General features: G+C 58.4%; 1 protein-coding gene across 1 annotated transcript in view; it reads left to right on the top strand.

Moving 5' to 3' along the window:
- The window catches only part of LOC117645294 (RNA-binding protein Musashi homolog Rbp6), a 310,020-nt gene that overhangs the window by 110,363 nt on the left and 178,203 nt on the right, over nucleotides 1–21,454 (top strand). Inside the window, exons 5-6 of the mRNA XM_034385367.1 lie at nucleotides 12,645–12,680; nucleotides 21,339–21,358. Coding sequence (XP_034241258.1) covers nucleotides 12,645–12,680; nucleotides 21,339–21,358 — 56 coding nt within the window. The remainder of the gene's footprint in view (nucleotides 1–12,644; nucleotides 12,681–21,338; nucleotides 21,359–21,454) is intronic.

Below are 21,454 nucleotides of genomic sequence, written 5' to 3'. Positions count from 1 at the left end.
GCGAAAAACGAATTTTTTGGTCCATATCTCCTGGAACAAGTGACTTTTAAAGTGGCTCTCGGGGACTTTTTTTTTCAGTACCATGAAAAGAAGAAAAATCCACCGGGCAGGTCGCCCTCAGGCAACAAACAAATTTTTAGTGCAGGTTTCAGTGTTTTTTACAAAATACGTGATTAAAATTTTTTGGGCCGACCAAAAAAGTTGAAAATTTTTTCTGGAGCTCTTTGCTACATAGGGAACACACCCACAAAGTTTCGTCGAAATCGGAGACATCGATTTCGGGACCTCGGGTGACTTGGGAAAGAATTACCCTCCCATGTGAGGCGGCGGCGCAGCCCAAACCGCGTTTCAAAAGTTGAACGCGAGCGCACCCGAACTGGCCTTCTGTGCGAACAGAACCAGGGCGTGGCGTGGGCGGCAACGCTAGTGGTCAATACAAACGAGCGGCTTCTGCACGGTTTCCGCGCAGTTTTGCGGCTGTGGCTGTACAAAATGATTTCGTCACCCCCTTTGTGGCAAATACACGTGTCGCGTGTGTGCGTGTGTGCCGCCTGCCCGACACACACACGCACACACACACAGAGAGGTGTGCTGCCTCCCGTTGTTCGGTCCGCACGGCACGGCGTTTGTTTGATTGCTGGCATTGGCTGCCTCTTTGACTCTTTTCGCCTCTGTCGGCCGGCGTGGCCGCTAGCGCCGCCAGCGCTGCCACTAGTGTGGCGGCCCTTTTATGAAGCAGAATGTAAAAATTGACGGGCTTCGCCATTTTTCCGCGTCTTGTTCCACACAAAAATAACAAAAATATTTCAAGGTTTTTTTTTTGCAACGTTTTCGATTGATGTTGAACAAGGCGAGTCACCCGCCAGAAAGCGCGAAACAACCGATTGCTGTCTATCCCGCGGCCACAGCGCGCCCCTCGGGAGCTGTGCAAAGTGCCCCGCAGTTTACATAACACCCCTCGCATTGCCAGCCAGACTGACTCCAAGCGAGAGGTCTCCCTCTGGGCCTCTCTCGCTCTCGCTCTCACAGTCCTTCCGCGGGGGTGCGAGAGAGACAGCCTGGCGACTAGGCAACTTGAGTCACCGCCGTGCGCCGCGCTGCCTACCGCCGACTCCACAGGCGCTCCTCGCAGTGTGGCAGCTCACTTCCGCCACGCAGCCCGCCGATTAAGAAAAAATATTCCTCCGAAAATAAATAAACAGAGCCGCTGGCAAGCCCGGCGTATCTTCAGAGGCGGGCCGGCGGGCTGGCGGCGGGCCCCGGCAGATGCTTTTTCGTTCGTTCAGACAGAGGATCTCTCGCCGCCTCGCTGCGCCCGGCCCGGCCAGCCCGGCTCGGGTTTTCCTAGCCCGCGCTCTGGCCCGCTCTACGGTGCAGTGGGCCGTGAGGTATGCAGGCCTCGCCCGGCCTTAACAGTGCCTCTTCGCTTATTCTTCCTCTTCTTCTTCTTTCGCCCTCAAATAACCCAATCCCCATAGAAATCCGAAATCAGCGTAGCACTACTGGTCTTCTATGGGATGACCAGCCTGTCTTCACTTCACCTTCAAACCAGGGAAAACCCGTGGGAAAACTTAAACGGTACCATTTTAACAGTTCTGTCTGTGTGTGCGTTTGCGCTGGGGTAGTGTACTCGGTCCCTTTCTTCTTCGCCCTTCACACTCTTCTACCCCGCCCCGCCCCACCCCACCCCGCCCCGCCCACCCCGCCCTGAACGCTTTGATGTTTCTATTCCGGCCCCCAATCCAGCGCGGAGTGCAACGCATCGTCATTTTGAGTCCGTGGCGTGGCCCAGCCCGGCCCCAGGCCCAGCCCGGCCCAGCCAAGCGAGATGCGCGTCTGCAGCGCCACGCCCGGCGATCAAAGATGTTGTCTTCATCTCGCTGATGGCAATGCACTGCCCGCCGCGACGCCGAATAACTCGACTTTAATGTTTCTCTCTCTTTTTGTTCGCAGGTAAGGCGATTCCCGGCGTCCATACGCGGCTCACGTAATGTATTCAGAGTCCGGAAGTCTTGTCAGGTTCAAAGGAAACCCGTGACACTTACTGCTATTGGATGGACCGTCCGTTACACTGGAAGATTGGGCAATCTGAAATCCAGCATTGGTTCAAAAGAGGAAAAACAAATGAAAAAAATGATAAAAAGGGAAAAAGGGGGAAAGAAGGAAAAAAATAAAAAATACAAAAAAAAAAACACCCTGCCAATGATGTGTAATGTGGCCGTCCAAACTCTTCACCATCCCAATACTTCGACGCGCCTAAGCCTGGGGTCGCCTTCCCGGTACTGCAGCAGGAGATTCGCGCGGCTCCTGGAAACTGGCGCCACCACACTGGCAAGCCTTCCACCGTTGCGGTCAGCACTTGATGGTTGACGGTCGGACAGGCTGGTCTGGCATCTTGGCGCGCCAGGCCGTGCCGTGCCGCGCCTCGAAGGGTCTTGATGGGACGACAAACAACCCTTGGGACATGAGAGCACTGGCGTGGCGCGGCAGGGCGTGGCAGGGCGCGGCAGGGTCTGGCAGGGCGCCGGTAATGGAATCAGCGATCTCTCCTCAGCAAAGTTTTCAGGACGACTAGATGGGCATGGGGGACGGGCACGGCGACGACGGGGCTGCGTTCGCGCGCCAAGAAGTGCGGTCCTGTGTTCTTGTCACCTCCGTTTATACCTGCAGTGGAGAAGACGCTCACTCACACTGTCTATCACACACACACACACACACACACACACACACACACACACACACACACACACACTCCTCACTCACACTCACACATACTCACACACACACGCGCACGCGCGCGCGTTGCCCTGTCATGCGCGTGGGCCGGCCAGCGCCGAGTCATACACCTTTTCAAGTTTTTCGAAATGTCGCCGTCTCAGTCGTGCGGCCGTCGAGGTAGGCAAGCCCTGCTCGGTCCATTAGCGCCGAAAGCCGAACGCGGCTGAAAGCGGCTGAAAGCCTGGGCGTGGTCCGCGCCGCACCGCGCTGCAGGGTGGGGCAGACATGACAGCCGAAGCCCGGCCGGTCGGTCGAGCCCCGCCCCGGCGGAGCCCCTTGAGGCCCACTGCGTGCTTGAATTGAGCAGGGTCTGAGTGTGTGAGTGTGTGAGTGTGTGAGCGTGTGTGTGTGGGTCAAAGCGGTCTAAAGCCGACCAACGTGCCAAACGCTCCGAAGGGCATAATGAATGCGAGCTCGCCCAGTCAGTGGCCCCTGGAAGCACGCTGGAGGCACGCTGGAGGCACGCTGGAGGCACGCTGGAGGCACGCTGGAGGCACGCTGGAGGCTCACTGGAGGCTCACTGGAGGCACGCTGGAGGCTCGCTGGAGGCACGCTGGAGGCATGCTGGAGGCTCACTGGAGGCACGCTGGAGGCTCGCTGGAGGCACGCTGGAGGCTCACTGGAGGCTCACTGGAGGCACGCTGGAGGCTCGCTGGAGGCACGCTGGAGGCTCACTGGAGGCATGCTGGAGGCTCACTGGAGGCTCACTGGAGGCACGCTGGAGGCTCGCTGGAGGCACGCTGGAGGCTCACTGGAGGCTCACTGGAGGCACGCTGGAGGCTCGCTGGAGGCTCGCTGGAGGCACGCTGGAGGCTCACTGGAGGCTGACTGGAGGCACGCTGGAAGGGCAGAGCAGCAACAAACACCAGTCCGAGAGGATAAAACCAAAGTTTGCCATCCACTCCACCCCTCGCCCCCTCGTCGCTGTTTGAGTTTCATCGCCCCGGTCAGTTCTGTGCCAGCAGTAACACTGCGCGGCCCTGTCCATTTTCAGTCTTCCGCGGGCCTTGTCTACTGTGATTGGGAACGAGGGAAAAGAAGACAGGGGGAGGGGGTCGCGGTGGCGCCGTGGTGCGCGCCTTGGGAAAAGTTATATTGCAAGAGAGCGGGAGAGAAACTCATAGGTCGTCAGTCACAGCGGTGGCGCTGGGCTGCGCCGGGCGGGACGGGGCGGGGCGGGGCGTACCTGCCCGAAAGAAAGCTCGGCGTGGGGCGGGGCGGCGCCACTCTCCGCCCTCCAGCATCGCCAGCATTGCCAGCACCAGGGTGAGCTGGTTCAGATGTTCTAGCTTTATCCACGTCAATTCTTTCTCCAGACTCCGTGCGGCCCTCCCTGCCTTGCTCGTTGTGGTGGTCACGGTCGCGGGTTTTAAAACAATGCCCGGCCTACTCGATCCCGGCGACAGCGCACACCCACACCCACCCACAGCCACAGCCCCCCCCCCCCCCCCCCCCCACACACACACACACTCCTTTCTCTGTGGCGTGACTCACAAAGTAGCTTTCGGCGCGCGGTGGACTCCGCACACGCGGCAACTTTCAAAACCGCCCGCACTTGTTAACTGTTTCGAAACCGGCAAAAAAAGTCGGGGCGGAGTTATAAACGAGCGTGCCGGAAACGACGCTTTAAAGCCCCGCATAAGAGCTTGGCGAGCTTCGGGCCGAAATCCGAACTTGCCCCGGACTGATTAGTCAGATAAGGCGGCAGGCCCTGCTAACGAGAGCGAGAGAGAGAGAGAGAGAGAGAGAGAGAGAGAGAGAGAGAGAGAGAGAGAGAGAGAGAGAGAGAGAGAGAGAGGCGGGGAGGGGATAACGGCTGCTGCTCTCCCTAACGGCCCAACGGCGCGCGCTAAACGCCCTCCGCTTCTTCCCGGTCCGGTTTTCGCCACTGCTAACGCTGCTCACGCTGCTCACACTGCTAACGCCCAAAAGCAGAGCCACCCTCCCGGCCCGCCCCGACCGCAACGGGCCTGCCGGCCGCGCTGCTCCACACCGATGGCAACCGACTGGTCTCCTACGACCGTCATCCAGTTGATCGTATTCGTGGCCGCTTCCGCGTTCGGGCCTTCGGGCCTTCGGGCAAGCCCTCGGGCACCTTCGGGCACGGCTTCGGGCCCCCGAGGCGCGAAAGCCGACGACAGCCGAGCGGTGCCGAAGTCGTCGCCCCACTTTTCTCCGGAGGCTTGCATTCCGGATTCGGGAAACAATCCCTTGGATTATCATGTTGCGAGGGCGCTTGCTGCACCCCGAGGCCCTCGCCGAGGCCCCACAGCCCCTCTCTCTGGTTCGCGGTCGGCCGGGGGGGGGGGGGGGGGGGGGGGAGCCGGCTGGGGTGGCGCGGCCCTCTGGGCGATGTTGTGCAATAAATATGTTCCCAGCGCGGACCCTACGCTTTTAATAAAAACACATGCGCCATGTGCTGCGACATTCCTCCCACAGGTCTGCCTGACGCGGGCCTGCTGTACTGTAGGGCCTGCAGGGCTTGTAAGGCCTGTAGGGCTCGGCTCCAGGGCTAGGGAAGGGCCGATGGTGGCTGGCATCACACCGCCCAGTGAGGCACTCCAGGGCACGGGGGTTCTAGGTCAGGTAGCACTGCTTGTTGGGACCGGCGGGCCCGACAGCATTGATGCTCTCAAATTTATGCCAGGGCTTGCCGAGGGCTTGTAGGGAGTGTGGCGCGTCTTGAACGCGTGCCAGCGGGCGGGATGCGACCTGCCGCTTGTGTGTCTCTCTCGCTCACGGGGTGTACCGCACAGGTGCGACAGAGATAGAGCGACCAAGTGCGGGTCTTGCGTACTCGGTGCGGCAGACACCTCGAGGAAAGTTACCAGAAAGGGAGGGACAGACAGACAGACAGACAGACAGACAGGCGGACAGACAGAAAGACGGACGGACGGACGGACGGACGGACGGACGGAAAGGAGGCGGGAGTTGGAGGGTGCTGACGAACCGCGCCGCACTTTGCCTGCGGGAGAGTCTTTGTGTGACTGTACTGCTGCAGTGGGCCGCGCTTAGCGGCACATAAATCTGTGCGATGTTCCATCTCTTGCAACCTTAACCTTGCGTCGCGGTCGTGCCGCCTTGCCGGCCCGTGCGGTGGGGCGCGGCAGCGGGACTTGAGGAGGCCACCAGGCGGGCCGGGCCGGGCCGGGCCGGGCGCCCCGCTGGCACACTTTTCCAAGGCCTTTTTCGCGTGCCGCTGAATTTCCCATCGCTCTTGTACACACCCTGCTGCCTTTCGGGGCAGCGAGGGGGGAAAATACCAAAAGGCGGGGCAAAAGTGGTGCGGGAGCCGTTTTATCTTCTTTAAGGCCAAGAACGTCGCACGCATCTGAATCCCGCGACGCGACGCTTTCTCCAGCCCATTTGGTTGGAGACAATCATGTTCTTCCATGACGTTCCAAAAACTCCAGACGCGTTTTGAGCTCCAGAGTCGCTAAACAGGCCTGGAACCGAACGAGTGACCCCATCAATGGATTGCTCTCCGAACGAGGAATCCATTGGTGGGGTCACACGTTCGGTTCGAGTCCCATTTAGCGAGGGGCTCGAAACGGGTCTAGAGATTTGGCCGCCTCCACCGGTCTTCTGGCCCACTGTGTAAGTCTCCCCTTCCCGCACCGCCTTGCCGAGATTGCAGCGGGATTAAAGGCTGGCCGTGAGGGTTTTGCCCCGCGTCCCTGGCGAGTGTTTTTCTTCGCGGCTCATTACAGTGTGTTTGCCCGGCCGGAGCATCCTGCTGTCCATTAAGGAGAGAGATAGTCAGATGCGGGTCGCGGCAAGAAGCGAGACGCGTATATCTGTTGAGGCGAGGCGAGGCGGTAGATCGTGGGGCTAGCCCTGCCCCGGCCGCACCCCCTTGAGTGTGCCCTGCCTCGCCTGAGCCCCCCGGTGCGTCCGCCCTGCACACTGCAACGCCCGGGGCAGAGCCTCCGGGCCTCGGCCTTCGGCTGGGCCATCCCGGATAAATAGTGGCGGCCAGACTTATCTGGTGGGGCTTGTTTGAATGGGGGCCGTTCTGCGCATGCGTGCCGGCGGGGAGGGGGGGGGGGTTTTTTAAAATTAATTTTGGCCCTCTGTGCAGTAGTGGCGCGGCGGGCGGCGTTTTGCTCCTTCATCCTCAGGTCCACCCGCCCCGCCCCGCCCCGCCCCGCCACGCCCCGCCCCGATAGCCCTAATGACGGTGTGTAAGGATTAACAAGCTAGGGCCCGCCCTTCCGTCGAACCGAGTTGCCAGCTCCGCTTCGCTGCGCCGGCAACTCGGTTCGACAGGGGGCCGGCCCAGCTTGGCCTGCCGGCGGCCTTTTCTCGGGCCTTCGGCCCTCGCATCAGACCCAACTTGGCCAGTCGAAGGCCCGGGCCTTCGGCCCGCTCGCATCACACACCCCGTGAACGGGTAAAGCACAGTTATCGATGTACCATCGTGACTTAGGCCCGCCCTTCTATTCACAATATGCAATAGTCCTTACACTTTTTACTCCAACTGTCCTTGGAATATGCCCATTACATTTGTCTCTTCGCCCTCATTCTGAAAATACCCATATTTGCCATGCTACTGCAACTCCTTGCAATAGAGGCACAGCAGGAGCGCAAAACGAGTCCGTCGCACTTTTCCCCATAACTCATGAAGCCGGGCTCCTGGACCCCCCTTCCGACCCCTCGTTGAAGAGGTCTTGCCAAGACCTATCCAAAACTTAAGTAAAAATTTTCAGTCGGTCGACCCCCTTTTTTCAAGATCCTGATGTGACTAATATACGAAGTCGGGCTCCTGGACCCCTTTCCGACCCTCGTTGAAAAGGTCTTGCTGAGACCAATCGAAATCTGCAATATTTTTTTTTAGTCGGTCGACCCCCTTTTTTGAAGATCCTGATCTGGCCAACTCGTAAAAGCGGCCGATGGGGTCGGGACCAGGTCCATTCATCTTGTCTCGTCGCCCCGATTCCAAAAATACCCCTATGTGCCCTGCTAGCACCAATAATGGCGGAAATCCCCCTCCCGCTCATGTAAACCATGATGCACCTGCAGCAGACCTTGTGCGACCCGGACGGGATTTGCACCACCGGATTATTTGTTTGGACGGTACTCCTGAAGTACCCTCCAAATCTGGTTACTCTAGCTCAACTCCTTCCTTGTACACAGACGCCAACAACAACAACAACTACAACAACAACAACAACAACACACAGACACAAAGGCAAATGCATAGGCCCTCCCCCTATTTTTTGAATAGAAGGGCGGGCCAAAAATGGGGCTCAATTTGGGGGAGATAAAGGAGCTAATGTGCGGCGTCTGCTTTCTGCTACAGAATTCAAAAAAGTTGGTGCTGCGCGGCAGCCGGCGGCTCAAACAAAAAGCAAAAACGAAAAAAACTGAGGTTTTTCCTAGTTTTTTCATCCGTAATTCATTTGCTACTCTTTAGTCATTTTCCACGGGAAAATTAGACTTTTTAGTTAATTTGATTCAAAATGTAAAGATTTCTCTCACAATTTTTTGCTGCGAAACAGATTTGTACGCAAAGCGCTCAGGCGCAAAATCGCATCAGACAAACGTCCAAAAATTGGTGACATGGGTTCAGTGTGTTGTCAGAACAAAAATGATTATTGTGATGTTGATTGCTGTGTGAGCCCCCTTAGACACACACCCGCTACACCCTAGCGGCCCTCAGGTGCGGCCCCTCAAGGGAATGGCGCGCGAGGCCCCATATCACCCCCCTCCCCCTTTCATTACGCCCCTGCCGGCTAGACGCGTCTATGGCTGAGGTACGCCGTAGTGTCCACATTCCGGCCCAAGCGACTGCTGTCCGGCGCGCCGTCCCACAGTGGGCCAGAAGACCGGTGGAGGCGGACAAAACTCTAGACGCGTTTTGAGCTCCAGAGTCGCTAAATGGGACTCGAAACGAACGTGTGACCCCACCAATGGATTCCTCGTTCGGAGAGCAATCCATTGGTGGGGTCACACGTTCGGTTCGAGTCCCATTTAGCGACTCTGGAGCTCAAAACGCGTCTGGAGTTCTGTCCACCCCACCGGTCTTCTGGCCCACTGTGCGTCCCCCTCCGGCAGACTGAATCCGAAATAGTCTCTCTCGCACTCGTGCGGCGTGGCGCTGAGGTGCGAGAGAGACGGAGCGACCGCCAGCGTGCGGCCCGGCCGGGTCCGGCCCGGCGGTGCAGCCGAGGAAAACTTTGCCTGTTGTCCGCAGTTTCATTGCATCGGCGATACTCTCGATACTGCAGTGTGCGATACATATTCCGGATTGATTATTCGAGTGTAGCGGCGCTACGGCCCCGGCATATATGAAACTGCTGCGGTCGAGTCCGGACTCGGGCCCACCTCAAGACCCCCGTGCAGCGCAGTTCCAAAAACACATCCCGAATATTTCGGCGTCACGTCAGCAGCATTGTTAGAAAACATGCGCGTGGCTGTGCATCCCTTCGCTTATACCCCCTCTAGAAAGATTGGAATGTCCCCTCCCCGCCCCGCCTTTCTTCAGCAGACCCGTTAACAGCAGACCCTTCCGCCCCGCCCCGCCCCGCCCCGCCCCGCCCCGCCCCGCCCCGCCCGCCCCGCCCCGCCCCCGCAGCGCACCTTTCACCCACTGGAGTGGGGGAGGGGGACGCTCGAGTTGCTTCCGCGGCCGGATTATCATGATCGCGACGTAATTTACGTCAAGGGCATGGCGATCTAAACCACGCGCGGGGGAGGGGGCAACGCGACCAGCCAGGCAGCCAGGCAGCCAGCCAGGCAGCCAGGCAGCCAGCCAGGCAGCCAGCCAGCCAGCCTGGGGGCTGGAGAGGGCTGGAGCAAGCCCGGCAGGCAGGGGTCGGGGTGAGAATGATCTCATGGTCCAGTGCTCCCCGCCTCGGCGCGCTGCGCTGCGCGCCGCCTCGCCAGGCAGTTTGTCATACTGCTGCACTTGCACCTCGGCGAGTCGATCCGACTGATTGGTGGGCCCGCCTCCTGGAGAACCTCGCCGATATGGGGAAGGATATGCCTCGTATTTCACGGCGAGACCGCCCGCCAGACATTTTCACTTCCGTCAAGCGCGTCTCAGCTCGGACCGCGGCACAGTGGGCCAGAAGACCGAAAGATGCGGCCAAAACTCTAGACGCATTTCGTCCTCCAGGGTCGCTAAACAGGCCTCGAACCGAACGTGTGACCCCACCAATGGATTCCTCGTCCGGAGAGCAGTCCATTGGTGGGGTCACACGCTCCGTTCGAGTCCTGCTTAGCGACTCTGGAGCTCAAAACGCGTGGCTCACACTGTCTCTCTCGCACTCACGACGCGTCACGCGAGAGAGTGGCGCGCCCACTGATAGATTTGCCGCGAGCTCATACCGCAACGAAAGCAAGGCGCCTGTTTGTGCTTCGCCGGCTCCGCCTGCTTCGGGTGCAATAACACAAACGTGGCGGCGTGGCAGATAACGCCGCGCGGGGCGGGCGCGGGGCGCGGCCTCTGTTTTGGAAACACCGCTGGCGACGGCGGCAGCGCGCGGCTTTTCGACATGTTGAGAGAGAGAGAGAGAGAGAGAGAGAGTCCATAAGCAAGGCACGCGGGCCACGCATCCCCGACAAAACAAATTAGCGATAACGGATTATAAAAGCGCGGTCGTCACGGCCGGCGGGCACGCGAGCGCGCCGGGCCTCGCCTCGGGCGTTGACGGCGTTGACGGCGTTGACGGCCAGGCACTTGAGGGAAGGGACACGCCGAGTGGCGCGCGTGCGGCCCCGCGTGCGGCGCAACCGGATATGGTGCGTGTGTTAATCCGGGCGTCGCCTCGCCTTATCCGCCGCCATCAGCATGTCCCCGTCGGCGAGCGCACGTGTGTGTGTACTCACATACCGAGCGTAAACGCATATTCACACGCGACCACATTCCGCCCGTTTCCCAGCGCTTGTCGCGTCGATGTCTCCTCCCCCTCCGTCCCCCTCCCCTTCTGATTCCGCCGAGCGAAGCGTTTTCGAGTCGCTCGTTGTCGCTCTCGCACCCCTCGTGGCTCATATGGAGCGTTTTGCGAGAGGGACAGAGCGACGGAGGCGCCCCGCAGTGGGCCAGAAGACCGGCCGAGGCGGTTGAAATCCCGGACGCGTTTTGAGCTCCAGAGTCGCTGAATGCGAGTCGAAACGAACGTGTGACCCCACCAATGGATTGCTCTCCGAGCGAGGAATCCATTGGTGGGGGTCACACGTTCGGTTCGAGTCCTGTTTAGCGACTCTGGAGCTCTCAAAACGCTTCTAGAATTTCGGCCGCCGCCACCGGTCTTCTGGCCCACTGAGCGCCCGGGGGTTAGGCATCCCGAAATCACGCGCGCGGAGAGCGTGGCCTATCCTCGCTTTCACAGGCGGTGGCTGGCAGCGCGCGCGTATGCGCATGTGTGTGTGTGTGTGTGTGTGTGTGTGTGTGTGTGTGTGTGTGTGTGTGTGTGTGTGTGTGCGTGTGTGTGCGCGCTCGTGCGTGAGCTCGCGCGCACAGGCACTGCTGACCCGCATCCCGGCAGCAGCACGCTCATTGATGGCGCACACACACAGGCGAGCAACACACACGGACACGCATGCAGGCGAAGTGAACCGAAGCACGAGATCCACAAATACCGATTCACACACAGACGCTGCTGCCTCGCAGTCGCACACACACACACACACACACACTCACACAGACAGAGGCGCCGGGGCGGTGAAACGCTCGTCATCCCAGTCCGCGCCGCGTTTTGTCCCCTTCACCACACAATGAGCAACGCGCTCAAAAGAGTGAAAATCGGTGAAAATGGCAGTTTTGTCTGTGGATAATTATTTTGTTTTGTTTTTTCATCTTTGGTCGCAAAATTCGAGCAGGGCTCATTCGCTGCATTGGCGGCTTCGTTACCGCTTTATCCCGTCTGCCTTTGTCTGTCCCCCTCCCCCCCCCTTTCTCCGGTCCCTTTCAGCTGTCCAATCAGAGAAATGTATGAGGACGAGCAACAGCTGTACCTCCTTAGTTCATATCTATTCCTGCCTCCGGGAGGGGGATCATCTCTGGAGGGGAAGCGGTAGCGATCGTACCGGATCTAATCAAAGAGAATCTTGTCCATTGGTCAGCCCGTTTCCTGCTGAAATCGATAATTGGAAAGCTGGTCCGCGACGTCCGTCTTTCATCCGCCCGTCTGTCTGTCTGCCTGTCTGTCTGTCTGTCTGTCTGTCCGTCTGTCTGTCTGTCTGTCTGTCTGTCTGTCTGTCTGTCTGTCTGTCTGTCTGTCTGTCTGTCTGTCTGTCTGCCTGTCTGTCTGTCTGCCTGCCTGTCTGTCTGTCTGTCTGTCTGTCTGTCTGTCTGTCTGTCTGTCTGCCTGTCTGTCTGCCTGCCTGTCTGTCTGTCTGTCTGTCTGTCTGTCTGTCTGTCTGTCTGCCTGTCTGTCTGTCTGCCTGTCTGTCTGTCTGCCTGTCTGTCTGTCTGCCTGCCTGTCTGTCTGTCTGTCTGTCTGTCTGTCGTCTGTCTGTCTGTCTGTCTGCCTGCCTGCCTGCCTGCCTGCCTGCCTGCCTGTCTGTCTGTCCGTCCGCTTGGAGGCCACAGTGACGTTCTCGGCACGCTCATCCCTTTTCCACCAATTGTTTTGCGACGGCGCTGCCACGACTTAGGTGCCAAAGTTGCGCACTGTAAAGCTCCGGCCGAGTTCCGGCGCTCCCTGCCGAATCCGGCCAAGACTGCCTGCCGAGTTGGGCGCCACCGTGGGCCAGAAGACCGGTGGCGGCGGTTGAAATCCCGGACGCGTTTCGAGCTCCAGAGGCGCTTAATGGGACTCGAACTGAACGTGTGACCCCATCAATGGATTCCTCGTTCGGAGAGCAATCCATTGGTGGGGTCACACGTTCGCTTCGAGTCCTGCTTAGGGACTCTGGAGCTCAAAACGCGTCTAGAGTCTTGGCCGCCGGCGCCGGTCTTCTGGCACACTGTGCGAGCGCGGACTCCAGAAAGGCTGGAACTCCTTGACGTCACGGTGCTGCCCGGGGAGATTCGGTGCCGAGAAATACTAATTCGATAAGAGGGTCGTACCTGGGCATCGTCTGGCCGCGTCTGTGCGGCCCGGGACCGGAAATTGCCTCTGTCGCGGCTTCAACTGTTCTGCCACGCCCCCCCCCCCGCCTCTTTTCTACCCCCACCACCCCTTCCGATACTGATCCCGGTCCTGGGTGATCCCAGAGCGTCCTTCACCCCTCCCCTTCCACTCTCCGACCCCCTTACTCAGCCCCGCTTTTGCAATTATGCCACACCTGCGTTTGGAGACAGCTTGAGCCCCGGCGCGGTAGACCTGGCCGAGGGCGGCCCAGGGCGGCCCAGGGCCCCGCCACTCGCACCTTGTAGCGCTCACACGCCGCTCGGTGCCGCGCTCCCAGGTAGGGCTCCCAGGTAGAGCTCCCACGGAGAGCGCACAGCCCCGCGATCGGTAGCACTCACAACTTCGCTCACGCGAACAAACGTACTGCACGGTTGTTTATGCAGGTCGAAAAATTTGGAGAACGCTTTTTGCGCACGGTGAGACTCGGTCCTGGACCTTCCAGGGCCGTCCTGGTTTCTCCTATGCTACATACATAGGCAAACCAGGACGGTCCTGGAAGATCCAGTCTTACCGTGCGTCTTGGAATTATTTTTTACAGTGAGCACCAAAGTTCCTACAAGTAAGTAATAAAGTCAGTCCCGGATTAATTTTTCTTTTAAAAACACGATGAATATAAAAGTAAAAATAATTATTTAGGATTGATGTTGTCCGAGTAGAGCGCACTCACGTCTCTTTCGGACTCTTCCAACGCGATTCTACTCCCCCCCCCTTTTTCCCTCTGCGCGGTTGAAACGCGCGCAATGAATATGTGGGTCACATTCATTTATGGCCAGGAATTAATTATTCGGCGGTTCGGCTTGTCACGGGTGTCGCGGTGCGCGGGCGTGGCGTGGCGGGGCGGGGTGGGCGGGGAGGGGCGGGTGGGGCCCGCATGTTATGCGTCCCGGGGCGCAAAGTTTGCACGTAGTGTGTCATCCCTCCCCCTAACCTACGCCACTGTGTCTGTCTGTGTGTCTGTCTGACTGTCTGTCTGTCCGCCCGTTCGTCCGCTCGTCTCATCTCGACATAGGTAATCGCCGTCTTTCGTCAGCGTAACCAGAATGCGGTAGGCAACGCATGGCGTTGCATTTCCTCCGTCCCCTGTCTTCGTCCCCCTCCTCCCACTCTCAGGGAGGGACAGAGAGAGAGAGAGAGAGAGAGAGAGAGAGGGGAGGGAGAGGCACAGAGAGACGGCAATGGAGACAACTTCATTCTATTCCAAAGCCTGGCATCATAAACTGCGGATTCAGCACTGGGACGGCTTGCCTGGATGGGCCGACCCTGTCCTGGAGTCCTGGACCTTCAAAGCGGCGCTCTCTTTCCCCCTCTCTCTCCCTCTTCATATTCTGACGATCTCAGCAGCCTGACCTCGCCTCTCTCTTTGCGCGCTTCGGCGGAAAAGGCATGAAAATAAAGCCGGAATATAATTACTTTGTGCAGCAGCGAGTGCAGTCTGACTGGCCGCACAATCTCCGAGACGAGATGACTGGTCCACTAGCAAGCGCTCTGTCTTCCAGCGGGATCACCAGTTGATTATCCCGGGCCGTAAAACGAACGGACCGAAACAGGGGAGACTTCGCGGTGGCCCCGAAAACAAAATCCAGAGCGAGCAATTCCAAAAATGCAAATTTAAAAAAAAAAAAAAAAAAAAAAAAAGCTCTCAGATTAAAATTCTTGACGCAAAGTTACAAAAAGGAGCCGATACGCCGGTTTCGAGATTATCCGCAGGAGACCGCACCAGTAAATCAACAAAACAGAAGCACCCCTTTCAGCATCGGAAACCCCTTAAAATCGAGCGGCCATTCCGGGCGTCGCGTTCCGTTTTCGTACTGCCGAATCGGGAAACCTGGGGCGCGGCGGACTCTTCGTTTGGACTGGTAAATAATGGCGTTATTGATTGCATCTATTTAATTCTCGCACAGACAAGCAGGCGGGGAGCAGAAAAAAAAAGTGCGGGGAACAGAGAGTGCTTCGATCGTCTTTTTCTTGTCTCAGGTCTTAATATCCCCTCAAATTGGTGGCAATATTTGCGAGCGGCGTGCCAATGTTCCGGGCCAATTTAATTGATAGAAACGATCGCGGAGTCAGCATCGCACTGCCGGGCCGGGCGCTCTCTTGATGAAGTGCCCCGTTCGTGTGGGACAGCCTGGGACAGCCCCGCGTTTTGATTGGACGCAATAGCCAATACGGCGCGGCCATGTTTATAACATTGATACAGTTGCGAGGGCGCTGCAGCCTATCTGGCCTTGGCCATGTATCTCGGCTGTAATAAATCGGGATGCCATTTCGGCGATACATCACGTGGCCTGCTGCCGGTGGGCTGGCCGGACTGGCCGGGCTGGCTGGTACACTAATGCCTTGCGAAGCGCCCTGGCTGACGGTGTTGCCACCTAAGTAGGCAAACATTCCCACGACGGACTGAACCTCGTGCTGCCTACTGGGTGACTGTCTGAAGGAGTTTGCCTTGAAGGCGGACTGGGGTTGGTAACTGTTGCGTCGTGAGAGCTTTTGCATACAAGTGTGGTCTAGCCCTTAATGGTAATGGCAGCCCAAGTCACGCGCGTTCGGCGTGTTGCCTACCCTCGCTTCTGCGGGCGCTAGAGGGCCAAGTCTACAAACAAAAACGGTGGAGCCGGCACAGCACAGGTTCGACTCTTGAGATCTCAAAGTCGGCCGAAACTAGACCCAACCCCATGGAACCCGTTTTTCGACCAAGAGAAATAGCAGTACAAGTGTCAGCTTCGCTTCGAAAAATCCCTGGAATGGCTAGTTTCACCGTCAAAATTTTCTCCCTGCATCTCAACCAGGTTTTTTTTCCAGTGCCCCTTCCACACAATTTCAGCAGTTTCCTTGGTTCGCCCCGAGCGACTGGATGCACTTTGAAGGGCGACGGGCCGACGGGCCGCGGCCTGGATCCCGATGCAGCCTCGCCAGCCCAGCCCGCCTCGCAGTGGCCTGGCAGCGGCCTCGCAGTGGCCTCGCAGTGGCCTCGCAGCGGCCTGGCAGTGGCCTGGCAGCGGCCTCGCAGTGGCCTGGCAGTGGCCTGGCAGTGGCCTCGCAGTGGCCTCGCAGTGGCCTGGCAGTGGCCTCGCAGTGGCCTCGCAGTGGCGTCGCAGTGGCCTCGCAGTGGCCTGGCAGCGGCCCCGCCAGATTCGCATTATATTTTAATATCGCCTTTCGCCCGCTTCCGGCTGGATGGCGGCGGAGGACGCGCAGGTGCGCGGCAAGGGAGGGATCCGCTTTTTCCCTTTCCGCCAAATCGTGTGTGAAGCCAAGCCGCCTTGCAAGTTTCACCATGTATCCCTCTACTTTTTCCTCCTCGAATTTTTCTATATTTTTTAGGAGGGGTGGGGGTGTTTATCCGGGTCTCTTGCGGTGATTAATCTCGTTGTTCAAACGGACCGACTTGTAACGGCGGAAACGCAAAAAAGGACCTTTTCTTGCGCTGCCCGCCCTTGGGATGTCCAATTTCTGTAATGAAGGTCATGGCTTGAAATTTTACACCGGGCGTCTTCTGCTCATCTATAATCCCCTCCCCCCCTCCCCCTTCCCTGCCTCGCACCTGGAACTCCCTCTTGCCCTCCCGCCTGAATTTAATTCGCCTAATGCGAATGCTTGACAACCCTGCCGGCCTTTTTTTTTCTTTTTAAGGAGGGAAATAAAATTAAAGTGGAAGACAGAATAACGTGGAGGGCGGGACAGAGGGAACGGAGGGGTTGGAGGGAGGGAGAGAGAGAGAGAGAGAGAGAGAGAGAGAGAGAGAGAGAGAGAGAGAGAGAGAGAGAGAGAATATCGGCAGGGGTGGAGCGCAGAGACAGGGAGACAGGGGCGCGCCCATTCAAGGGTCAACCCTTTTCGTGTTAAGGTGCCTCAGGCACTTGTGTGTGTGTGTGTGTGTGTGTGTGTGTGTGTGTGTGTGTCAGTGTGAGTGTGTATGTGTGTTATCACCGGAGCGACATGTTAGTCTGTATTAGTGTAAAGCGAGGATGTGCGTCCCGGCGTCCAAACCGTCTCTGAATTTATTTCACTGACTCGCCTGCCTCCTCCCTTAACATTTTTGGTGCCCTTCCTCTGAAAAAAGGTAATATAAAAAAGAATGCAATCTCCCGCTAAAAAAAATGTGGCTAAAAAAAATCACCATTTTTTGTAAATTTAATAATAGCATGGCGGTTTTTTTTTTTTTTTGACTCAGTTTGCTGGTTGTTTTTTTACAAATTTATTTTGGATTTTACCAACTTGATTTTGACAGTGTGGCTGCGTGTGTCTTCCTGGCCGGGCTGGCCGCGGCCATTGCGTCCGTCATGTCGCCGTTGGACCGCATTACGGTCGCTCCGCTATTTATCAATTCGCAAATGGGTCAGCACGCCCCGCCCCGCCCCGCCCCGCCCCGCCCCGCCCCGCCCCCCCGCCCCGCCCCGCCCCGCCCCGCCCCGCCCGCCCGCCCCGCCCCGCGCGACAGTGCTGCTGCAGCAGGCCAAGTAATGCGTCACGGAGCCAATCCGCCACGTCCGCCATTATTTCTCATTTCGGCTCGCAGCGAGAGAGCCTTCATTGCGATAACGCGCGTCGAATTGAACGGCTCGTTGGCTGTTTGTTTTTTCGCCACATTTCGTGTGGTGCTAATTGTCCGATGACACACTCGCGCTGGGACGGAGAAAAAAAAAAGGGTAGCCGGACGCTGCTGTAAAATCGCGCGGAGAATCAGAAAATCACCCTCTCAGCCCTCGATGGAGAGTCCCTCTCGGCAGCACGCGGCAGCTCTGACTTGACTTGAGTTCTTTTCCATCTACAAACAGAAAAAAAAATTCTCGCCTCGGGAATCGAACCGCTCACCTTCGGCTCCGGAAACGCACGCCTCTACCCACTCGGCCACCGCGGCGTGGACGCGCCCATTGAAGAGCCCCGTGGCCGCAGGGCGCGGCCGAGGCGCGGCCGACCTTACAAAATGTCACTTGACTATTCATCAGATAATCGCCTATGCAAATCGGGGTGTGGCGCGGCTCGGCGCGGCCCGGCCGTCCTCCGATGAATTTTATCAAGGGGAAGATTTTCCGCGGCAGCGCGGCAGCGCCAAGTTGAAGGTTCGAGGTTCGCGCCCGACCGGGGCCGAGGCCGGGGCGGCGCGCTGATGGCGCAAACTCGGTTGATAGTTCGGGCCATTCATAAGGCACGGCGTATCCGCGCAGAATGCGTAGCGCTGCATTCCGAACCCGGGTCTCCTGTCTCTCTCGCACCCCCGCGGACAGCCCCGTGAGTGCGAGAGAGACAGCGCGGAATGCCTTTCCTCGCATTACGTCTCTGTGCGTGTTATGAATGTAGGTGATGGATAACAACATCACCCCGCTCCATCTAGCAGCCATACCGCTTTCTGGCTTGTTAGGCTAGGCGCTTTTGTACCCAACGAAACGCTTGCGGTTACAAGCGCGGCGTTATTTTAGTCGAAGTTTTATAAACCATGCCAGTAACTAAAGGGCATTCAAAAAAAAATTCCGCGTTTTTTTTTAAATTTATTTCACAATTGAACTTTTTAGTTTCTTTTGCACATGTTTTTAAACTAATAAAAAATTGCATTTGTCTCTTCTTCCCTTTGCGTGTCACCTCCCGGCAGGCAAACCGTTCCTGCGACCGCCACACTGCTAGTCTGAATCCCGGACGAGTCGACGCGAAAACTTGCGCCGTTCCTCCCCGCTGCTTTATCGCTCTTCCGGTCGGCCCTGCCTCGGCCCTGCCTGCAGACTGATTCCGAGAGCTCTGTCTCTCTCGCACTCGTGGGGCGGCCCGCGAGGGTGCGAGAGAGACGGAGCGACTGTCCGGCCGGCAGCGCTTCGGCCCACAGTGGGCTAGAAAAGACCGGTGCAGGCGGCCAAAACTCAAGACGCGTTTTGAGCTCCAGAGTCGCTGAATGGGACTCGAACCTTACTTGTGACCCCACCAATGGATTGCTCTCCGAACGAGGAATCCATTGGTGGGGTCACACGTTCGATTCGAGTCCCATTTAGCGACTCTGGAGCTCAAAACGCGTCTAGAGTTTTGTCCGCCTCCACCGGTCTTCTGGCCCACTGTGCGGCCCGTTTAGCCTGGGAAAGTGGTCATCGGCGACCCTCGGGACGCACGGCGCGGCAAGGCGCGGCAAGGCGTGCTGCAGGCCGGGCACAATGGTCGCCCATTTGCATGGTCTTGTACCGCGGTCGAAAAGTTTGGGAATCGCCGTCCCAATGCGCCACTATCGCCCCGCCGGGCGGGCCCCGCCTGTCTGCCTCTGCCCTCAAGAGACCTGCTCATTGAAAACGGCGCGCCTCGTCTGAGCAGCGCAGGGAAGCCACCGCCTTGCACTGTATCGCGTAAACTTGTTGGATGGTGGCTGCACCTCCCTATCACTAACAACGTGTGAAATAGAGTCCGTGCAAAATACTATTCAGAAGCAAAGTGACCTCACGACTTACTTTCCGCAGAACCACGCCGTAAAAAAAATACAAGCCACAAAAAAAGACAAGTGATGATGCACCTGGCGCTTTGATTGCAGTGGGGTGACGCTGCAGACACGCTGTTAATCACAATCAGTCAGACAGCGGCGCGCACCTCAGCGGGAAGCGCGCCGCGGACGTGCGGTGCCTGCACTGTGCGAGTTCCACTGCACTGCTGTGGCCTGCGCTCCGCGTTTTGCTGTTGCTGCCGAAAAAGAAAGGCAGCAAAAAAGGGGCCCGCGAGCGTGAAAATCACAGCGCTTATTCGAGTTCGGCACGGCGGGGCGGGGCGGGGCGGGGCGGGTGGCGGGGCGCGGCGAGAACACACGCCCTATGATACATCGCAGACGGAAGGCCGTTTACAGAGGCGTCCATTCAGAGTCTTCTCCGCCATTAGAATGGCATTGTACCGTTATTCTCCAAAGTGCACTTTTTGTGGCTGGGGCCCCCGCGCGGCCACCGCCCCGCCTCAGCCGCGCCCCGCCTCGGCCGCGCCCCGCCCCGCCCCGCCCCCCCCCCCCCGGGCCTGGCCCCCCGGACATTAAGAGCAAGCCACCCTTTCCAGCGCGGGCCTCCACCACGGCCGCCTCGCCGTCCTCGGCGGCCCCGGCCACGGGGACCTTTCATAGAGGGGGACTACCATGACCCGCCCTTTCCGCGTAGCCCCGGCGCAGCCCGGCGCCGCAGCCCGGCGTAGCCCGTCTCCCTCGCGCTCCCTCCTCTTGACTTAACCATCCCCTCCCCTCCCTCCCCTCTGATTCTGATTCATGTAGGTGTCCGTGCCGCGGCCTCAAAGGGATGTTAATTCCGCAAGGCGAATCCGGGTCGACACAACAGAGAGCCCAGACCGCAGAGCGCGCCGACGAAAGAGGAAGAAGTCCGGCGCACAGTGGGCCGGAAGAGCGGCGGCGGCGGCCGTAACTCCAGACGCGTTTCGAGCTCCAGAGTCGCTAAACAGGACGCGAACCGAACGTGTGACCCCACCAAAGGATTCCTCGTTCGGAGAGCAATCCATTGGTGGGGTCACACATTCAGTTCGAGGCCCATTTAGCGACTCTGGAGCTTAAAACGCGTCTGGAGTTTTGTCCGCCTCCGCCGGTCTTCTGGCCCACTGTGCGTCGGACAGACGGTGGCGGTGCACGCCGGGCTGCAAGTCCGCGTGTCCGCGTGTCCGCGCACCGGCCGCTCGATGGTTGCGTTCCCACACCGCCTTCCCACACACTGCAAAGTCGCCCTGTATTATTTATGGTGTAAAGACACGCACAATGCTTGCGAGGAGCCAGGCAGATGCACGGCCCGGCGTGCGTAGCGCGTACGCCGCGGGAATATTTCATGGCGGTGCGTGCGCGCTGGGCGGCAGGGCAGGGCTGGCCCCCACGGCCCCGCCGCGCCCCGATCGCACCGATTTCTCCTCGTCTCCGGCATTCGTCGGCTCGTTTTCGGCACGCTTTCGTTGAAAATCCGGCTGCAGCCACACTGGAAATGTCCTTTCTGGTGAGTGCGTTGTCACTTGCGTTGCCAGTACAAGTTTTTTGGAACTACAGCCTCCAAATACGACGGCGACAGCTCGATACAAAATCCCCCGGTACAGTGTAGTGACCCTTTGTTTGCCACGTACACAGGTGACTAAACGCACTCGCACACACACACACACACTCACACCACACACACAGAGTCGGCGGATCTCAGCTCTGCGTTGTAAGAACGATGTGTTTGCCCCCAGCACACACAGGCACCGCCGGCATGATGGCAGCCCTTCGTCAGGCACTTTCTTTCTTCTTCTTCTTCTTCTTCTTCTTCTTCTTCTTCTTCTTCTTCTTCTTCTTCTCTTCTTTCTTCTTCTTCTTCTTGAATCTGCCACAGCAGCTGCCTCATCCCCCCCCCCATCCCCGCTACAAAAAAAAAAAAAAAAAAAAACTACGAGAAAAACGGAGGCGTCGTGAGAATTGAATAAACTGGCACCGCTTAAATGCCGAGATAAATCTGGAAGACTGGCTTCCCCTTTCCGGGCCGGCAGGACGAGGACGAGACGAAGACGAGACGAGCGGGGAACGTGTCTGGCTGCCGCGTCTGGCTCGCCTCGCTGTGCGCGCCTCGCTGTGCGCGTCGGGCTGCGCGCGTTCAGTTTGGGCGCGAAACACAGAGGGATGG

This window comes from Thrips palmi, unplaced genomic scaffold (assembly GCF_012932325.1).
Source record: "Thrips palmi isolate BJ-2018 unplaced genomic scaffold, TpBJ-2018v1 HiC_scaffold_18, whole genome shotgun sequence".
Taxonomy (NCBI): domain Eukaryota; kingdom Metazoa; phylum Arthropoda; class Insecta; order Thysanoptera; family Thripidae; genus Thrips; species Thrips palmi.
This window is presented reverse-complemented; position numbering and strand designations above follow the sequence as displayed.